A 20,520-nucleotide genomic window follows, 5' to 3' on the forward strand; every position below is an offset into this window, starting at 1 on the left:
AAAATGTACAAACAAAGCAAAATGTATATGTTCATGCAAACACATATTTAGGCTCAGAGTATCTGTTAAGCAAGAAATCCTGTTTTCATCTGAGCAATGGTTGGTTTATGTAATAAAATTTAGGACATTTCAGTTAAAGAACGACAAGGTGGTATTTGAAAAAATAAACGCGCTATATCCAAGCAAGGAAGAACTACTCTGGGCTTGATATGGCTCATCTTTCCTACCTAAGGAGGGGACTGAGATCCTAAGCAGGCAGCCAGCTAGTGGGCCAGAAAACTGAGTAAACAGAGCCTTGTCTCTTCCATCCACTTTTTTTTCATGCCATCTGATGCAAATGTGTCAAAGGCTGTGTAGAACTGCAGTACATCCCTGATGTGGGGAAAGACCCTCATCACTGAGACATGGAGTGAGTTAAAGCCTGCGGACTGTTTCTGATGCACAGGCTTCCTCTAGCACAGGACCGACAGCAAGTCCCAGATAACCTCATATTAAGTGAGGGAGAAAAGATTTAAGGACAGAAAATGTACAGCTTTTTCTGTGTGCATATTTGCTGTTAATCCATTCTAACATTTATATTAAAACAACTAATAACAAGGGATTTGGGGGCTTCATGTAACAATTTATATATTTTCCATATTCCTATGGGAATTTGTAGAATTCCTGTGCTTCAGTAACAAAACCTCAGCTGCACAAGTTTTAAGAATATTTTAAAGTCAATTTCAGTAAGTTCTGAAACAGTTTTTAACTATGTGTGAAATTAACTATTAGTCCAGCATCATGTTTCACAAGCAGAGAATTTGACACAGGTAGGTAAGAAGAGTTTTTATACTTCTCTGAACTAATTTATTCAAGATCATCATAAGGTCCTTTGCTCTGAATTGCAAAGACTGCAGTTCAAAGACTGAATTGCTTTGTGTTCTATACAAATCATCCAGGCTAAAATTATTTAAATGAAACTAATTTTAAATCATAACAGGTTCATTCATAACACTTAAACCAGGAATTCATATGCTGCTTGGCTTATAATAAACTGTCAGGGTGTGTTAGTTTTAGAAACATCCCTATGAATCACTTCAGATTGTAGGCAATCATGAGTTGTCTTTACAGAAGAGAAGCCATAATAACTGCTTAATGATGCTTGCACTACTGTTACTACTATTATAACACTAAAGTCAATTAGCTTGAACATTAGATTATGTAATCAAAGACAGCTCAGAGAGCTATTTTGTAAAACTGGGAATACAAGTTTGACCCATCAAAACTTCTGAGAATTAAAAAAATTTCTCCTTTTACATGGAGACAACTCTGACATCATTGCTTTTTCCACAGAAAATGTCAGAATTTAGGAGTACTGTATAGTCCCATAGTTATGGCAGTCCTCTGAAGAGTAAAGAACTCCATCTTAGATCTTTCTTCTGCTTAAATTTGAAAACTTGACCTAAAAAGAATAAACTGGGTAGCCCACATCTCAAGTAAATATTGCGAACACCATGCTGGTTTGTGAGTTTGTGAACAGCTGGCCTCTCAAACCCAGAATATGTGATCTTTTCCCACCAAAACAGTGGTTGGAACTGGGATGTTCCCACTGAATGCTCATTTCAGCATGTACAGAATCAATTGCTAAACCTGACTAGGGCGTTTTCTACCTGTGATGACTTACTATACTACTCCATTTAGAAGACTTTTTTTTCCCCACAGCTCTCCTGGGTGGCTTTAGTACAAATAGCCCCTTCACAACTTTATTTTCGGTTATTAAGTGCTTAGTCTGGCAGAGTGTAAATATGCCAGCAGTCATCACACAAGGTTTTCTTCTTCTGGTGATGGAAAGGAACACCTTCCACATTGCCAGGTGGAACCGAGGCTTTCTCTGGCTTCCAGCTTTTCTCTGCAGCAAACCTCAGAGCCTGGATTTCCCCATGTGCTCTGCTTGGAGTTTTTTCTTGAACAGCATTCAAACCTGCTGTAGATTATTATACCATTTCCTAGCTCTGCTATGTCATGCTAAAAATGTAAAGCTCAGAGTATGAAAAAAGCATTGCATATCACCAGTGCTTCACAAGAATATTTCTTGGTATAAAGGCATCCCCAGACAGCCATGGTATAGATGGTAATGTATATGGGGTAGGTCCAACACCACAGTTTACAAAAAATTATTTTAATAGTCAAGTCGCAAGGAAAAGTCTTTGAAGTTTCATTTAAGAGGTCTGTGTCCTGATGTGCATTTCCCTCATATGAGCAACAGTGGATATTTAAATATCAGGCAATTTGAAACATCTAAGTCTCAACTTATGGAGAAGTCAGGAGTCATCCTTGGAAACACCAAAAAACTTTTCCTAAAAGAGGTTTTACTACAAACATGTAGAAAACTAAAGATGAGTGAAAAGCTAAATACTTTGCAGTAATACAGCCATTCATGGTTAATTACATTCATACATTAAAAAGGCAATTATATTAAAATATTTTATATATACATATGTATATAATTGTTTGCACCAGACGTGTACATAGCAGTTGCAGTTTCCAATTCTTTGCTTAGGTACTTAAAACAGTGCCATGACTAAATAATAGCACTAATAAAGGAAGTAATAAAGATATTTGAAACAACTGCTTCTGGTACCAACATATAAAAATGCAACAGAATGTAAGGTTTCATCGAGTAAAATGGATTATTTTATCTGTAATGCACAAGTTAATAGTATGCTGTGGGGAGCAGGGATTTCCATCTCTGCAATATAGTAATTCCCCAAAATTAATTCTCATCACAAGCATTTTACGATAACTGATAAAATGCGCATGTACCTACATGCTCTCTCAGGTGAGCCTATTGTTACAAGACTGTTTTTGAAACTAACCTACAACACTAAAACTGTATAAAATGGGCAGAGACAGCAACATTTTCTTTTCACCTTGAGTACATGAAAGCTGTGGGTGTCAGGTCACCAGCCACTAAAAATCAGTATTTCATAAAGACCATGATCTAAGTTAAAGATAAAATTAGAAAAATCCTACTTTACAGAAAGTGAGATAACTAACCAAATTAAAAGGTCTCAGACCAAGGAGCCAGGTCAGGAGAAAAGGTACTTAGATGCTTAATAGCTAATTTCACACCAGTCAGGAAAGTGTATTCAATATCTTTTTACTTTTGTCAACACTGTACAAGACATGACTGTCACTGCAGCCCCAGGAGCACCTTGGCAGTAGAGCCAGAAGGTACCAGTCTGTCTAGGAAACACCTTGGGCTGGCTGAGGAACTTGTCTAATTCACATTCCTTCCTTGACACAGGTTGATTCCCATGGAAACATGCTTCTTAGCCCACTTGAAATACGAAATGACGTCAGCAGCTCAGACATGTTCACGAGCCTCCGTGACCCCCGAGCCACCACGTACACGTATGACAGTGCCAACCTGCAGTACAGAAGAGCCACTTCCAGCAGAGACCTCTACAGTAGGAGTGCTCTGGACAGGCAAAGGCTTCATAAAAAAGGACGCTTACGAAGAAGGGCATCCCAGATCAAAGTCAAAATCCCTGATTTGACTGATGTTAACTCGATAGACAAATGGTCCAGAATGGTCTTTCCTATCACTTTTATTCTTTTCAATGTTGTTTACTGGCTGTATTATATCCACTAATTTATGCAATAATGTTACCATAATCTGATGTAATTAGACTTGTTACTTTTCCTTTCAATTTTGTTAACTCTGAAGAGCTGCAGTAGCCGTAATGTTACATGTTCAAGGTAAGATACCCAGCCATTGAATACTTCTAGATTTAAGCTTTAAAAAACAACCCACAACCCAAATCCAGCCTCACCACATCAGATCAGAAAAGTACAAATCTGCTCTTAAAGAGCACCTTCATCAAAAGCTCTATACCTCAATTTTTACAAAGAGTTTGTACATCACCCGTGACCTTTCCGTACCTTCTTTTATCTTTTATTTTTAAGTGGAATAAAAATTAGTCCTAACTGTATTTCTTTCCACATATTGGCAGCCCACAGCAGCATGCTTCCAAACAAGACAGTAAAACTCAAAGTAGGAGTTATGTCACAGTCTTTCAGCATTTATAGTGTAGAGAAATTTGAAGAAATAACTGTTTGAAGGATTATAACTATTACAACACACATCATTTCAAAGTTAATAGTTATACTAGGAAGTATTTCCATAGTGTCTGTGAGCAGTATCACTGAAAGAGATCACATTTTCAGAGGCAGAGATCTTCAAAAGAAAGAAAGGGTAGCATAGACAAAACCCACTGAGTTTCTAACTAAGTAATCAGCTGATTTGATCTAACTAGAATTTTGTTATTTCCACAAAGTAGCAAAGTTGAAATTGAGGAGAACAATTGTACCATCTGTAATTTTGTATTAAAAAGCAGAATGGAAACATGTTCATTCCAGGAAGCAACTACCAAAGATACCCCAGCCCAAGAGTGGCCACTTTTCTTGACTCACAGGTTTCCTGGGGCTGGTAATTGCAACACATTCTCCCAAAGGCTGGCAGATGTCTGGGATCAGATCTGAGGAGAGTTCTGCACACAGTTTCCTACAGATTTTCTTACTCCACTGAAGAACAGGAGACACGGCTGAATTGGTGATCTGGGGTACACTGCTCCTGAGGAGTTGCCTCTCCCCACCCGGATGCTCATTGCCTGACACAACTCCAACCAAGGAGCCACAGGCAAAATATTGGCAAGGTCCATGCAACTGAGAAGCAATAGGTCTGTCATCTCCTATCTGTACCAAATCCATTTCCTTTCTCTATTGACAGTTACTTTCTAACAGCGTCTATACTATGTTGCCTAACATAGTATTTTATTGAAACGTAACTATTATCCATTAAAATTTTATTTTGTATTGAAAGTGTTTCATACTTTTAGGAGAGTCAGGATATACAAGCCAACAAAGTCTATGCAGGTACCAAGGTGATTGTTATCAATGCTAGCTGGTACAGAAATAAACATTGATCAGGACAGTAGGCAGCAATACACACAGTCAGGATTCAGTAGGGAATGCAAAGGAGTGATGTGGAAAGCTTCATGAGTTCCTCATTGCCTGGCAGTAAGGTCAACTGATGACCTTATTGCCAGCTGACATTACAATCTTTAAATTAGAATGTAATAAATGAAACACTCCTACATGTCAGTGTTTGTCACATCCTGCAGGACCAGGACCTCCTAACAAATCAGAACCTGCTGCCCATTCCCTTTGTTTGTGCAGTAAGCTTCGGCAGAAACAGTCTGAAATGATAAATCACCAAACAAGAAAGGGATAGGTTTAATGTACTCATTGCAAAAAATACAAGGCTGCAAAACAGGCATTTGACATTGTTAATCTAGGGGGATCCTTGAGACTACCAGTTCTTTCTGTGGCCTCCAAAGTCCCAGTCTCATCCCAAGGTCAATGGACTAAAAAGGTGGTCTCCTCAGCCATCTTCTCTCTGCTACAACCTTTAACCTCAAGTCTATTAATAGAGTTTACCAGATTAATCAGCCACTTAGTACAACTTGAGGTGATTCAGGACAAATATTCAGTCAAATGGCTCTTCTGAATAGGCTACAATTTAGATGCCTATCCCCACCCTAAAACAACTCCAAGTAATTTTTCAACATTTGTACCATATCAGCAACCAAAATAAGAACTGTCACATATCATCCCACATGGGATATTTTGATTAAATTTTTATCAAGTTTAAACAATGTTTAGATTTAGATCAAGAATATTTTAGTGGCAACAATAATATTTTGGTATCATAAAATAAAAAATACACAGAACATACAGAAGTCTTGCATGCTATGCAAACTGAACTTTCCATAACTGAAAAAAATAGGCCCAGGAGGGAGACAGCAGTAGGACTGTATGTGCTGTCCATTTCAAACACACACCCCAGTAAACAGTTTTGAATTCAATGAACTGGCACCAGACTTTACAAACAGAGAGAATAAATCCATGAGCCAGTGAACTTGCCAGCTTTGTGGTTATACACAGAAATAAATTCAAAGCAAGCAATATATTCTGCAGATTTGTGGTGTTATTTTACACTATGAAAAACAACTGTCAGTGACCCATGTTTTGGCATTACCTGATTTCCCAAAGATATTCACAGACAAAAACCAGTAATTTAACCCAGCTGTTCCAGTGGTGAAGAGACATTAAACCCCTTCTTACAGCTACAGTGGACATTTAGGAAGAGCCAACATCCAACATGGTATTGAAATAAGAATTTATGTTAAAAAAAGAAAAGATCCTTTGCCTTCTGTTCCAAGAGCAATAATCAGCATTACTGGTCTTTAGCATTTTTGCTTGTAGACTCCAAGCATCTGTATACACATATTTTCTAGCTTATGGAACATCCAGCTACTTCATGCACAGATGTCCGGCACATGGGCTAAAAGCAGTTACATTGTACAGTACCAAGAAAAAAAAAAAAAAAAAGGTATGGAGCTGAAGAAAGGCCATTAACAAACCAAGTGCAGTGGAAATGCAAAACTCCTTCAGAGCAGCATATTCCAAAATAGCACGGTCCACACTCATGTATCAGGAGTCCTTCAACACATGTCACTGATAGAAACCCCAAACCTGCTGCCAGTTTTGAATGGCAAGAGCTAGAAGCCACAGTCTTAAGTGAGGAAACAGTTGCCAGCTCTCAGCACAAAGTTTTGTAACAGGGGCTAATAACCCCTCCACATACAGAGGCAAGAGACACTTATGAAGGCTGGCAATATCTTAACCCAGAACCAGCACCTCTTGCCTTCCACTGAGCTCCTCTTGAACATTTAACCACTAACCGGTAAAGAAAACAGAATTATGCATATGAGCTTGCAAGGCACATTGAATTTAAACTAAAACCTCTTTCAAAGCCTTGAAAGAGAATTCAAAACTTGGCAACAGAGCATATAACCCTAATTAGCACGTTTTCTGTCTTTCCACTACTTCTAGAAAAAAAAGCAGAAGAAAACATTTCTCACTTGAGAGCACTAACTTGGCAGCAAGCAAAAGGCAGTAGTTATTAGAGGCACAGGATGAAAAAATGTGGATACTTATGGGTTACACAAGTACATTGACATCTGGGGCTAGGAATTAGCAAGTACAAAAGAAACACAACCTCTTCCCATCAATAAGTTGGAGTCATTTGGCTGGCTTTAAGTGATTAATGCTGTAATGCTAAGCTCCCTCACTGTTGTATTTCAGTAGTTAGCTTGCCTGCCCATATGAACCAGACTTCAAGCTCAGATTAGATAAAGTCCTATTGCTAATTAGCTCTCAGATAAACCCTCTTACATTTGTGCTGCCATTTCATACAATTTGTGAGTTTGAATAGGTTATTTAAAGACATTTCTACTGGAAATCCTTTTTAACTGGGTTTCCCAAAGATATGAGCTTCTATTGTCCCTGTGGGTGTGTTTGCTTGCCTCTGAGTCTCCCAAAAATATTTGAATCCATTGGCAATTTCAACCAAAAGATAACAGAACAGTAAGCATCTGTGAGATAATACATTCTTACAAGTTTCAACAAAACAGGTAGCTGAGCAGAGGACAAAGCTGCTGTTAATCCATCCCTCTTCTCTGGAAAAAAGAACCCCAACCTTATTAATCATCAGAGAATCCACACTGGAGGGTAATTCAGTTCCCAGATCTATGTGGAAAACAGGGTTCATTGGTTTTCATGCTCTTGAAACTATTTATTTCACACTTACAATCAATTTTTAATCTCATTCTAATCTTATCTTCAGCAGTATCCTACCTAATTATGAACTAAACAGTCAGTGGTTAAATCGGCAACATGTCTTGTAGCATGTATTTCTCCAAGAGCAGAGTATATTAAATAGCTCCTCTATGCTTGCCCAGGGCTTCAAACTGGAATGGGGTCAGCCCAGAGACTGTGGTGATTTTGCCCATCTCTCTAATACCAACACAACTGGATAGCCAGCCTGTGAATCCTCCTTGGCTGAGAAAACCACTGGTTTACAAGAGCCATAGCGCTGAGATGGCAGGAATGAGAGCTGGGATCGGCCCAAAACAGTGTGTAAGAGTCATCTGTAGTCACTCCGAAGGATAAACAAAAAGTCTTCCACTTCATTTATATTCCCACATACTCAAAACAATTAAGAAGGAATAGCAATACTGGTAGAAAAGGTTGTAAAACACCACCAAAAAATAACATGTTCAATATCACAGGAATATTTCTGACAACAGTCCTGCACTTTATGCTACCACTGAACAGCATGGAAGTTGCTGTTTGAGTTAGCCACTGGTTCACCTTGTACATCCTTACAGAAAATGTTCCATCCGTTTGTACTGCAAGTGGAAGATTTCTTGAGATAAATCATGAGGAATGTCATCCAGGGCTGGGGGCTATGTTCCACCAGCTGCTTCTGTTTCGCATCACCAATGAACCTCTGCCCCTTCTCATGAATTCCCATGTACTAAGAATGCATTCCTAGCACTGCCTTGGGAGTACTAGTCAAAAAACAGCTGTGTTATACCTGTTGCCTATAAAAATGTTTTAAAAAGGTTTCTGCATTGAAAAGCATAAAGCCCCGCATCTGTGATTGTACGTTTCTTCCTACCTCCATAGGCATCCACCCTGCAGCCCAAAGAAGGCAGGAGATCACACAAGAATATTGAATTTCAGCAAACAATTATACCAGAATGTGTATGTACAGGGTGAAAGAATTAAGAGACAAATGAGAAATCTGGCATTTCTTAAAGGAAGATCAGGTGACTTTGGTCTATTTACTGTCTTGGAGTGCAGAGTGAACTCTAATTATGTTGTTTGCTCCTTGGAGTGTTTATTTCTTAATTATTTTATAAGTAATTTTGAGCCTCCAAGTGTTATAAAAACATCACCTTTTGTCTTGTGCTGGTGCCAGTCAAAGAAATGGTATGATAGTCATTCTTTCACAGTTTTATTCTTGTCAAAAATCCAATTGCATTTGAGTATCATTACCAATGAGGAGCTAAAATAATTATATGGCAGCAGAAGCATGTCATATCTCTAGAGACAGTCTCTGATGAATAACGTCTTTTAACTCATCACTGGCTATCTGTATCTGCACAGTCTTACATGAAAGTATAAAATATCAATCATGCTGCCAAAAATGTTCATAAAGATGGTTTTCTTTGGCAGATTATGCATTTCAGCGAGAGCATCAGCAACCTTGTTTGCATCTGTGAACATATCAGTTTCCTTGTTCCCATCTCCAAAATGTCATTTGCTGTTTCAATATAGCTGACAACATATACTAGGAATCCTTCCCCTCAGATAGTGCACCACCAAAGCAGTCCCTGTGGACCTGTAGTTGTTCCCAGTTAGAAAAATCCCCACATGTTCCAGTGCCTTTCATTATTATATTAGCTCAGTTAGCTGAGTAACCTGATGCCAAAAAAAAAATAGCCAGAGCCTTCTCTGTGTAGGACTCCCACTGGTGCTAGCACATACTGAGTAAAATTCCCAGTCATAGAGAATGTAAAGGGTTGAACATCCAGTATATCCTCCACAAACTAGCTTAAAACACCAGGTACTGCTCCTGCAATGACCTCTCCACAGAGTGGCCCGATGATGTGAACCACACAGGTTTATAAAGTCCAAAGGATGAATATTTATGAGATTTGCCTCCTTTTATACATTTTGGTAGTTGCGTTTTGGTCTTTCTGGAGAGGACTTGAAGTAAATATAAACTATAAATCTACAGAGGGAAGCATAGTATACTGCTAAACATAATTAAGGTAAAATGTAAAGAAGTAAAAAAATTTATATACTGTCTTGATACACTTATGAAAGCACTCTCTGGTACCAGAAAAGTTAAACCCCCTTTATTTCTGATACTTCATTATAAATATTAATTCACAACTCAAAGTGATAGCAAAGTGTGCATACTTCAGGACAAGGTGTCACTGGTTCTTAGATCACCTTTCAGATAAAAGCATAATCATGTTTCAGCATGTTTGTTATCAGAAAACCTTGCTCCAGAACTCAGAAATACTCTACAGGCTTATACAGATCTCTTAAAAACCCAGCTTTTTGACATACACAATTGCAAAAGCAGTTTTGTTACAGCAGTCACTTCCATACCAATAGTTTGCTGGTCAGATCCAATTCTGATTCACCTTAGTGTGCCAATATCAAAGATGAAATAATTGATCAAGAAAAACATGATTTTTCTGAAATCAAGGGAAGATTTCTATGAAATGGAGAGAAGTGTAATGAATGCCAATGGAGGGCAGGTAACATTATTTTTATAATTCACTTTTATATTTTGCATCAAGATATGCTGCATTTTCTGATTCAAATTGCAGGTCTATTTAAGAAATGTGAATTGCTGTAGGTGCTTTTTACATGCCAAAATGAGAACTTCATACAGTGTGTCCGTTATATGTACTTTTTAGTTAGGACTTTTGGTTCAAAAAGCCTACTGCACAAAATTTTGTTTCTGGTCTTAGTTACACACTTAAGAGGTCTGTACATAGTACCTGAAAAATCACAGAGGTTCCGCTGATATATTTATGACGGTTGTTTTCCCTTTTTTTTCCCACGTGACCACAGGACCTAGAAGTGAGCTGGTGTGCAGGGGCAAACACTAGGAGAATATGAACAGATGTCCCTGAAACTGTCAGTGTTAGGTTAATGGTTGGATAGATGATCTTCAAGGTCTTTTCCAACCTAGATTCTGTGATTCTGTGAAACAGGACAAAAGGGGGAATCACCTGGGATCAACTGTTAAAAGGGAGTGTGGTGGGATGCGCAAACATCAGAGCCATTCAACTTACCATAACCAGCTAATTAGAAAGAGCTCAGGCCTGGAAGAACACAGAAAAATATGGATATGGGCAAAATGAGCAAATAGGCAAGGACAAAATTAGAAGTTATTTAATGTTAATGGAGTCTCTTTAAACTCCTGTACCTTTAGTCAAATTCCTATACTTTCAGAAGGCTTCCCCAATTTCCCCCCTTAGTCACAGGCTCAAGTGGCTGTGTGAATGACGCTCCCCACAGCACAGCCCTTCCACGGCTTTTGTTACCAGCACAGTTCTCATATTTTACCCTGGTCCCAGCATAGTTCCCCCAGGAGCTGCAACATGGACTGCAGTGCTCTGTGCTCTATGAAAACCTCTGTATGGCAATGTAACTCCAGCTTCCTCACCTAACTTCCCCTTCTTCATCCCAAAAGGGAGCATGGCTGGGCATACTTGACAGGTATGCTCTTGGCCACATGAGCTTGTTCTAGATGTTTCCGTAATATGTTTTTCCTATTCACAACCTTTTCATGTCTACCTGTATTCATCGAAATGTATGTTGGAGCTGACACAAATATAATGGGGTTTGTGCAATCTCTAGCTTTTTGCATCAATTTTGTCTAGTACAGCCTTATCTGTCAAATGCCTTATCTGTCACAAGAAGAGACCTTGCTTTCTTCAAAAGTACCTACATCTCAGAGCAGAGACAAAATGAAACCATTTTCTGGTAGATGGTACAAAGAACAGAGCAGCAATCTCTCTTCTTCATTCCGTTTTGTCCTTTTCCTTTACTGGAGGACATTACATGCCTTACAAGGACAGTTCATTTCTCTGTAGAGATGTAAGGTCAGGGTGCATGTTCAAATGCAATTCCATGACAACCATGTTTTAGCTGCTAGTTCTCAACTGCTTGTCAACTGGTGCTCCTCTCCCTCTCTAATCATTCACATAGCCATTGTTATGCCCCCTGTCAAAAGCATCATTTTGATGGTTATATAAACAATGCTCAGACTTTCAATAAAGTCTAACACCCACGAAAAAGCAGCTCATTGCACACTTATTACTGTCACATAGCAGAAACTGTATTCTTTTTTTAAAGCAAAAAATCATTGAAAAATTATTCTTCAGCCTTTCCTGTTCAGTGCTGCAGTAAAGGACAGGACAAATATAGGATGATACTATGGGTGAAACACCAACACAAACCCTTAAAGTAATCATAAATCCATTTTTACATAACTTACTATAAAATTTAAAAGGAAACTGTACTTTTAAGTCTCTACTAATGAGAAAAAGAATATTTTTAAACATCTACAATTTAAAGAAATTGTTTCTCAACTAGATGCGTAGCACATTTTCCAACAGAAGTTTCATAGGTTGAATGTAAAAATAGAAGTTATCATCTGTGGCTTTTTATTGATGAGAAAACACATGACTTTATTTTGAAGAATATACTGTATTTTTCAACCACTGATCTTTGAAAAAGAGGCAGTAACATAAGTCTCTTCAGCAACATACTGCTAAATAAGTTTAAAATATTCAATTTTATATTATTTGAAGACCTTGGTATTTGCTTTCTTAAATGTGTTCACAGTACATCTATAAATTGTAAAAATGGATGAGTGGTATCTTCTACCCAAATGACATCTCAAACTTGATAGTGTTCACTCCTATGAAATAAACTGCTATTTATTATTTCTGCTACTCTAAACTGAAGTTTTCAGTCCTTTTGTCCTGAAGTACAAAAACAGCGTGCCAACAATAAAAATCTGTTAAAAATCAGTTCCCTAAAATTAAGCCTCTTTTCTCTACAAAAGCTTTAGCAACGTACGTTATCACAGTACAATAAAAGCTAAAGCAGAGCCATAGCTTCAGTATGCACCACACATCCATAGAGCATTTAAGCACATAGGGCCATATCATAGCAGTGTATTCACTCTCCTATAGAGACTAGATCTAGAGGAAAAGGGAGAATTGGAGTTAAGACAAATATACCTATGAATAGACATGACCAATTTATTCATTACACTCACAATTTAAAAACAGCATTCTCCTGAAACAACTACAGGACAAACTTCAGTAACTCTTTCCAGATTTTTTTATAAAGCTAAACAAATATCAATTCAAACCTGAATTTTTTAGCTTGAATTTGGTACCACTGATGTAAGGACTTAGGTTATCTGACCCATTATCAAATTTCTGTTATTTATAAATATTCAAAACTATGATCATACCACATCTGCTAGAGATTGCAGCCCTTTCATTGTAAGATATATTTTCATTCTTTCTTTCATTCTTGTGACTTAATCCCCTTCTCTACTTTTTCTGATCTTTCTTGAATTGCTGACACTGAAGGACATGAACATCTAAATATACCAGTACCAAATAAAAGGGAAACACACTACATCTCATAGACAGACACATTTTTTGTTAAATACTCTGACCCACTATCTTCAAGGAAGATAGTTTGTTATTAGAAACATCTATTTAGGTTACTATCCCTGAAGCCTACTAAAATCCTTTTCATAGAGGCCTTTCTACAAGACAGCTTCTTGTCTTCCTCTTCTCCAACCAGCCCTCTGAAGGCAAATTCTTTTGTACACTCATAATAAGTCATTTGTAAAATAATACAAGTGAAAACTTATGGCACAACAAGATACAGTAGAAGAAACACAAGACACCATCTTCATAGTTTCAAAATCAGGGAAGTCATCAACACTTTGCCTTTTTGCTTTTATATATACACAAAACGTGCACATCCACACATGTGGAAGAGTACATCTTAGTATTTATATAAGGATTACAGATAATTTGCTCTTTATATATGGAAAAATGGTTTGACAAATAGTAAAAACCATAAAGATTCCTGGTATATGTTTGTCTAGTGTTACAGCTTCTAACTTCTGTTACACACTACAGTCAAAACCTAATATTCTTGCAGATTTAGACCACAATTTACCAATTCTCTGCTCTGTTATCTGGGCTGGGAATAGCCTTTTCACAGTCCATGTAGGTCAGGTCCTCTGCAGCACTGCACCTCCTTTTGAAAACATTGATATATATTAGTGAAAATCCATCAGCTAAGATACAAAACCCAAACTAAAAATCCAAACTTTACTCTGAGTAAAGCCCCAGTGCTTCTTCCTCAATTTCTGAGGTGCTGACCAGGTTGCCAACATCCCTGGGAGACATTCAAAAGCTGTCTGGACAGGGTCCTGTGCAGCCAGCTCTAGGTGGCCCTGCCTGAGCAGGGAGGTCAGACAAGATAACCTACAGAGGTCCCTTCCAATGTCAAACATTCTGCGATTTTATACTGTTTCCGTTTGTAAAGCTGACTTTCCCTAGTATCTAAAAAAATTGAGTTTAGCGATTAATAAATCAAGAAATAACTTACTGCAATTATCACACAAAATCAAGTGTTTATTTAGTATTTACAAGTATAAATACATTACTGCTACAAGTATTCTGTCATGTTCTTAATTATCATGGCACTTTGGATAAGGATAACTTATTATGCAAGTAAGACACCTTAGTTTTACTAGGCACCTGTGCAGTCACTGGTGAAGTTTAACCAAAACAAATATGGCACACATAATAAGGGGTACCTTTCTGTAGTTCTATAAATCTTTAACATTAAAAGTGACTGTACACTGGATTTTTATATTTTAGGTCAGATACAACAGTTTATTTGGTCACTATTTTACAGCATCAACAACTTCTGGCTTTGCAGAGAACTTTTTTTTTGGTTCAAGTCAATTGGGGAGCCATTGCCAGCAGATACTGTTGATGAACCGAATTCCATCATTTCAGTTGCAAGACAACCTTCAAAAAGAAGAAAAGGAATGAGATTAAAGTTGGATGACATCAAAACTTAAGAAGTTTAGGAAATACAGCATTTTGCTTTCTGTTAGCGTAATATGCAACTGCACAAACATGTCTTTACTCTGGAAAACACACCCTCTCTCTCTCAGCTCTCTTTTAGAACCTCACACAGCTATCACTTCCAATAACTTTCTTTAGAACTTACTTCATGAAAACCATTCCTCAGCTCCCTGTAATCAAAAAGCAGAACGGTAATTTCCAGACCCAGTGAGATTCCTTCTGCACAAAGAAGAACCAAGAGACCATTTCTAGAGTGAATTCCTCCTTGTGTGCAAATAATACCAAGTAAGGACATGACAACATCCCACAGCTTCCAAACAGACCTTCAAGGAGAATAAGAGAAGTGTGGAGACTGCTGGAGTCCATCCCAGAAAAATTCTTGTTTGCATAGCGCAGAGTTAATGACAAGCTACTATTTTTTGTTTAGTTTTGGAGGGAAAAATCCAGGGTAAAGCAAGCTGCTAAGGGCTCTCATTTCACAATAATGCCACCTGTATCTGGACTAATGCATTTTCCTACTGGGAACTGTGTAGTTATTCAGAGGTCTCACAGCCTCGTTAAAGCAACTGGTAGACATAATCTTAGTGTTCTTTTAAATTAAAAATATTAACAGCACTATTATAACTTAATATTTAACTCTGAGCTATAAATTTATCATTTTTAGTTACATACTGATGATTTTTTCTAAATGTTCATCTACAGATTCCAGCTATAGCATAACATTACATATAACATCTATATAACCCCTTAGTTGCTAAATGTTATGAAGCAACTAGAAGCTTCTAACTTATAAAACATGTTGATACAACACTTTCACATCCATGCTGTAAGATGTCAGAGAATTCCATCTCACAAATAACAGACAATACATATTTGAAGACATTTTCAGATTTTAAAAAAACCCAAACAAAACAACAAAACCCCCACTTTCCTTTGTAACAGAGCCAGAATTAAACCTGAAAGGTAACTGAACAAGTAGGGACTCCAGGCTTTACAGTTACCACTAGGGTTCAAATCAGATGACACTTCTTCCGCATGTAATTTTTCTTCGACTTCTTACTTCCCTTAGTCTTTTCTATTAAGAAATCTGAGAGACTCCAAATAAAGTTTCACTTGCAATTTTCTTCTTGGACTACTGTATGGAAATTTTCCTAACTTTTTTCCTGATTTACTATGACATGGAAATTAAGACACTCAGTTTGAACCGAACAACTCTCCCATGTGCATTACCAGTCACTGACATTTTGTGAATCCAGAGGAACACTGGAGTTCTCTCCAATCTTTCAAATCAAAATCAACTCTCATCTGACACTTTGTCATTTCATTTGCTTCATCTCCTATTCTCATAAGACTTTCTAATGGTGGTGTGTGACTACTATGCTTATCAGGATTCTAATTACATTTTTAAAAAATTCTAGACTAAACTGTGCTAAAAAAACTCCTGAAGCCTATCCAAGATAGTCTGCCTTAAGTTAGGCTTTCTGTAACTCTATAGTTATTTTGCCAATGAATGATTTACTTTGGGTTTTCAAGCAAGATACCCAGAACAATCAATTTCAGTTAAAATAAACTCAATACATGAGAAGTCAGGAAAAAAGGATGGTATCAGAAAAAGCTACCTTATTAGCGGCTTCCAGTGCATTTATTAGGTTCTGCAACTCTTCCTTATTCATCTCTATAGAAACTGGCTTAATTTCACCATCTTCTCTCACATCCAAGTCAAGATTGAGAAGTGGCATTTGTAACATGGAGATCTTATCACTGGAGAGAGCAAGCTATGCAGATTGATGAAACAACAATAGTGTAAGGTGGAGCCATTAAGTTTTTAGACTTTCATAGGATTACATCTGGACTTTACATTAAATGCGTACTACCAAAACAATCATCAACATGACAAAAGTAGCTTCTTACAAGTCATCTCTGAAGTTTTTTGTTTTGCTTTTTTTCCTCACCATTGTTGGGATTTTTGTTTGTTTCTTAATACCAGAAATATACTTAAATAGTAAAACCCCCTCTTCATAGTAATATATTTATCAAAACAATTTCTTAAAATTACTGGGCTGCTATACTTTAGTATTCTAGGTGAAAAGAAAGGATATATTTGATCATGGCTCTTTAAAAGTGAAGTCTATGAATTCTGAAGTCACTATTCAAAGTTCTGGTAATCCACAAGAAAGGTCTTACAGAAGGGGCAGTTGGGAGAAAGAGGACACCTTTGCACAGTTTTCAACTCCCTCTACAGCTGATCAAACACCATTTGTCAGATAGCCTAACTGACAAACACTGATGAAGAGGATTACATGTCAATTGTGCTTTCTTTTTATTTACTGTTATACTCACTTTAATATAAATAAGGCTTTTAAAATACATTCAAATCAAAGATTGTACATGCCTATCTCATTTATTTAGAAAGCAGAATGTGGCACAGCAGAAGAGAGAATGTCCTTGGTACAGTTCAACTATAGTAAGCAAAAAAAAAAAAAAATTTAAAAAATAAAATCACAGCCAGCTCAAGAGGGGGGGAAAAAAGGTGGTTTAAAGCAAAATAGTTCAGACATGTACCAGAAATTTGTATCACAAAATAGAAACTCAAAAAACCCTCCAGAATAAAAAGTTAAAAGAAACAACAAAACAAAGAGCTCACATAAAGTCTAACAAACTTTTGTCAGCAGTAAATGCAGTTAGCATGAGATCAGTCCCTAGTAATAGTTCATCTGAAGCACATTATGATGCCATATTTGCTATTGCAAAATCTTGTCTGTTGTGGGCATTGCTCTTTGATCTCCAAAGCCGTTTGCTGCACAAATTATTTAACACTCTTGTTGAAATGGAAAACTAGTTAACAGCTCTACAAATCTGTTTAACAGCTCCCATGGACTAACTAAAAATATAAACAGTGTAAATAACATTGTTAAGTCTTTGATAGAGCTTAATTTAAAGCAACTGTCTTCATAACCCCAAAGCACCATCCAACTTTAGGCAACACAGTTATTATCAAAATAAGTCTAAAGACAAATGATTTTAAACTAATTATTCAATAATTGTTTATTGCAGGAATCTAAAAATTTGAAAAAAGTCAGGGAAACACATCCTGAATCAGTCCACTACTCTCTAAAATATTTCTTCTTCCTTTGAGTAAAAATACTGTCTGTTCAGGCCTCAAAATCATAACAGCATACAAAACTTTCAGGTCTTCCTGAAAAATACTCAATCTCCTTTCAGGAAAGAGATAGGTATTACAGATTTAGAAAAAAGGAGAGGAAAAAAAAAAAGAATAATTTTACTTTTATAGTTCATACAAATTTCTGACAAGTCTCTGATGTGTTGTCATGAATGTACTTTTCTGATACCTATAAAAATTAAACCATGCTCCAGGTCTAAGGAGCAGGCCTAAGGGGACTGTATCAATAGTTACTTCTGTGCCATGGAACACTTCTTTCAAAGAACATTAAGGCAACACTCTCACCTTTAACTGCCAGTCAAAATCCTGCAGCTGGGCAGAAGAGATTGCATTTACTCTTTCCACTAGCGCATTCCTGATTTCTTCCTTTCTGCCTTTTAGACATTTTGCGATTGCTTCTTGATAGTTTAAATTTAACTCATTTATCTGCTGAGCAGCCTACAAAAATAAAAATAGTAATTAAAATTATGAACCTCAGAAATAACATGTACTACCTGTAATAGTTGAGCTTCTACCCATATAGCTGTTATACTGGACTCCATAGTCTGATCTGTCTTACACTGCCTTCAGTGGCTGCTCTCTGATAGTATTTACCACAGAAAAATACTAAGAAAAAAAAAATATTTCTTGTCATTTAAATTAAAAGACACAAGAGAATGGAGGCTTTATCGGCCTTCTTAGACACCACCCTAAAATCAAAACAGAAAAATCACACACAACACAGGTTTAGCTCTGAAAGTTTATAAACATCAGAGCAGAGACAAAATACATTAGTTTAGCTGAAACAGACATACTGATGTAAGGACCTTCTTATGGCTAACCAAGTATCTTTCTTCATCTAGCTACTAGCAGGTAGTCAAAATACAAGCACTGTGCAAAAGATGAGAATTAACATTTCTGATAATGGAAGACCAAGTTTTTGCAAAGTTCATATATACTGGAATGCTCTGAAATATAGTTGCTGTTCCACATGGTCCTCCAGTCACAGTCTAGGTTTGGGGTTTTTCTGGATCTACATACAGTCAGTATTTGAAAATACTTCAATGCAGTAGTAACGAACAAAGAAAGCCAAACAAGAGTGTGAACTGTTTTTATTGCTAAAGAACAGTAATGACAGGTTATGTATTTTAAGGAAAACAGACTTAATTTGGTGGTACTTCAATTTAAGTGGCTAAACCAGTATTCGAAAAAGTACTATCCAGTGCTAGTTAAAATAAGTGTCAATTTAACTTTTTCTTTTAAAAGCCTTTGCAGTGTATCTCTAAATGCTGCTCACGTTTTACCTATTTAGGCTTAGTCTGCTACTATTCAAATGCTACACTATAAAAATATTTAAGGACTAAACACACTACAAGATTAATCACTTCAGTATGATCTCTCAAAGTCAAGCCCAGTGATGAGCCCTTACCTCTTCATCAGATATGTTTTTGCCAACTGTAGTTTTGAAATATGTCATTGTTTCTTCTAAAACCTCCATCCACTCTGACAAGCTCCAAATTGTGCCATAATCGTGGTATCGAGGATATGCACGGCCACATATGCCATCGATTATTTTATGAAGGAACTGAAACAATGTAATACATAAGAGCATAATTCTATCCCAGTTAATGTACACCAGCTATAGGACTGATCAGGTGATTGATTCAGTTATCACTCGTACGGCTCAGTGCTTCGAGTGCAGCCAATGCACCATTCTAAAAAATATCATAAAGAGGTAGTCCCTGAATATGAACTGTCCCCCCACCTCTCCCCAAGTCAATCCACAAGTTTGCCACAGAAATAACGTGATTCAGATTCACCTTGGACTTACTTTTGGACTTAATAGTTTTGTGCGCTACTATTATGTACTGCTGAGCAGCAAAGCTGCCACACCAAAGGGCACCTCAGTCATCTCAGCACTGGGATTGCCAGGACGCAAAGCACAACTCAAAGTGCTGATCTTCACTCCTGTGCCTGTGGGTCTCTAGTCTCCCAAACCAGTGTTCTCTAGCACCGAGGCTTCTTAGCCTGCTGTAATAATTTTGAGCACCGTAGTGAGGCAAATCCAGCCAGTTCGCTGCTTCACCACCTGGAAATCGCGGGAGCCTCTCTGGGAGCAGCCGGGAGCTCCGCACGGAGGCCACCCCCCGCAATGCCAGCTGACAGCCCTCGGAAGGCTTGCGCTGGAAGAGCTCAAGGCTAGTTCCAAGCATCTAACAGCAAAGCGGGTGCACCCCCCCGGCGTATTTTGAGCCCGTACTTTTGGTTTCGTTTTGGGGAGGCCCTGCGAGGCGGGCCTTCGGGGACGGCCCCGGGAGGCCCGCAGAGGGCAGCAGCCCCCTTCCGCAGCCCCACGCCGCCGGCGGACCACGGGCTCGGCCTCCCTCGCAGGTGGCCGAGAACGGCACCTCGGCCTCCCCGCGGCGAACACCGCCCTCCCCAGCCCCGAGGGCCGTTACCGGACACCGCCCGACCGGGACCCGAGGGCACCCGCCCGCTCCCGCCGCGTCCCCACTCCCCAAATTCACTTCACAGCGCAGGCCGCTCAGAGGCCCCGACGGAAAGCAGCCACACTGTCCGCCAAGGAGAAAGGCGGGCTGCTGACCGGCGCGACGGCCGCGGCCCCGCTGCCGCCCGCCCGGTGAGCCCACCTCGGCGGCCCGGCCCGGCGGGAGCTTCTCCAGCAACCGCAGCATTCCCCGGCCCCTTCCGCCTCCCCCGGGCACGTGACGGCGAGCACGCGCT

General features: G+C 38.4%; 2 protein-coding genes across 7 annotated transcripts in view; one reads left to right on the plus strand and one right to left on the minus strand.

Moving 5' to 3' along the window:
• Positions 1–3,688, plus strand: part of GABRB1 (gamma-aminobutyric acid type A receptor subunit beta1) — a 143,538-nt gene extending 139,850 nt beyond the window's left edge. For all 5 annotated transcript variants that reach the window (XM_074904735.1, XM_074904736.1, XM_074904737.1 and 2 more), the window contains one exon: positions 3,287–3,688. In XM_074904735.1, coding sequence (XP_074760836.1) covers positions 3,287–3,634 — 348 coding nt within the window. In that variant the 3' untranslated portion in view covers positions 3,635–3,688. The remainder of the gene's footprint in view (positions 1–3,286) is intronic.
• A 10,444-nt stretch (positions 3,689–14,132) lies between these two features.
• Positions 14,133–20,520, minus strand: COMMD8 (COMM domain containing 8). 2 transcript variants are annotated; one of them, XM_074904743.1, is made up of 5 exons: positions 20,427–20,520; positions 19,205–19,360; positions 18,082–18,234; positions 16,235–16,390; positions 14,133–14,555 (listed from the first exon to the last, which is right to left on the minus strand). In XM_074904743.1, exons 1-5 carry the CDS (start codon positions 20,469–20,471, stop codon positions 14,535–14,537), a joined length of 531 nt encoding a protein of 176 aa, XP_074760844.1. In that variant the 5' UTR covers positions 20,472–20,520; the 3' UTR covers positions 14,133–14,534. The 2 variants fall into 2 exon arrangements, with proteins under 2 accessions (XP_074760844.1, XP_074760843.1); XM_074904742.1 differs by lacking the exon at positions 14,133–14,555 and having other exon boundaries at positions 16,202–16,390.

Source organism: Athene noctua, chromosome 4 (assembly GCF_965140245.1).
Source record: "Athene noctua chromosome 4, bAthNoc1.hap1.1, whole genome shotgun sequence".
NCBI classification, from domain to species: domain Eukaryota; kingdom Metazoa; phylum Chordata; class Aves; order Strigiformes; family Strigidae; genus Athene; species Athene noctua.

Excerpts from the sequence above, each read along its gene's own strand:
- COMMD8 (XM_074904742.1), bottom strand. The coding sequence starts at position 20,471 with ATGCTGCGGTTGCTGGAGAAGCTCCCGCCGGGCCGGGCCGCCGAG. Across the intron at positions 18,235-19,204 it reads AAAACATATCTGATGAAGAG|GCTGCTCAGCAGATAAATGA; the intron begins GTAAGGGCTCAT and ends TTATTTTTGTAG. Across the intron at positions 16,391-18,081 it reads ATTTTGACTGGCAGTTAAAG|CTTGCTCTCTCCAGTGATAA; the intron begins GTGAGAGTGTTG and ends CAATCTGCATAG.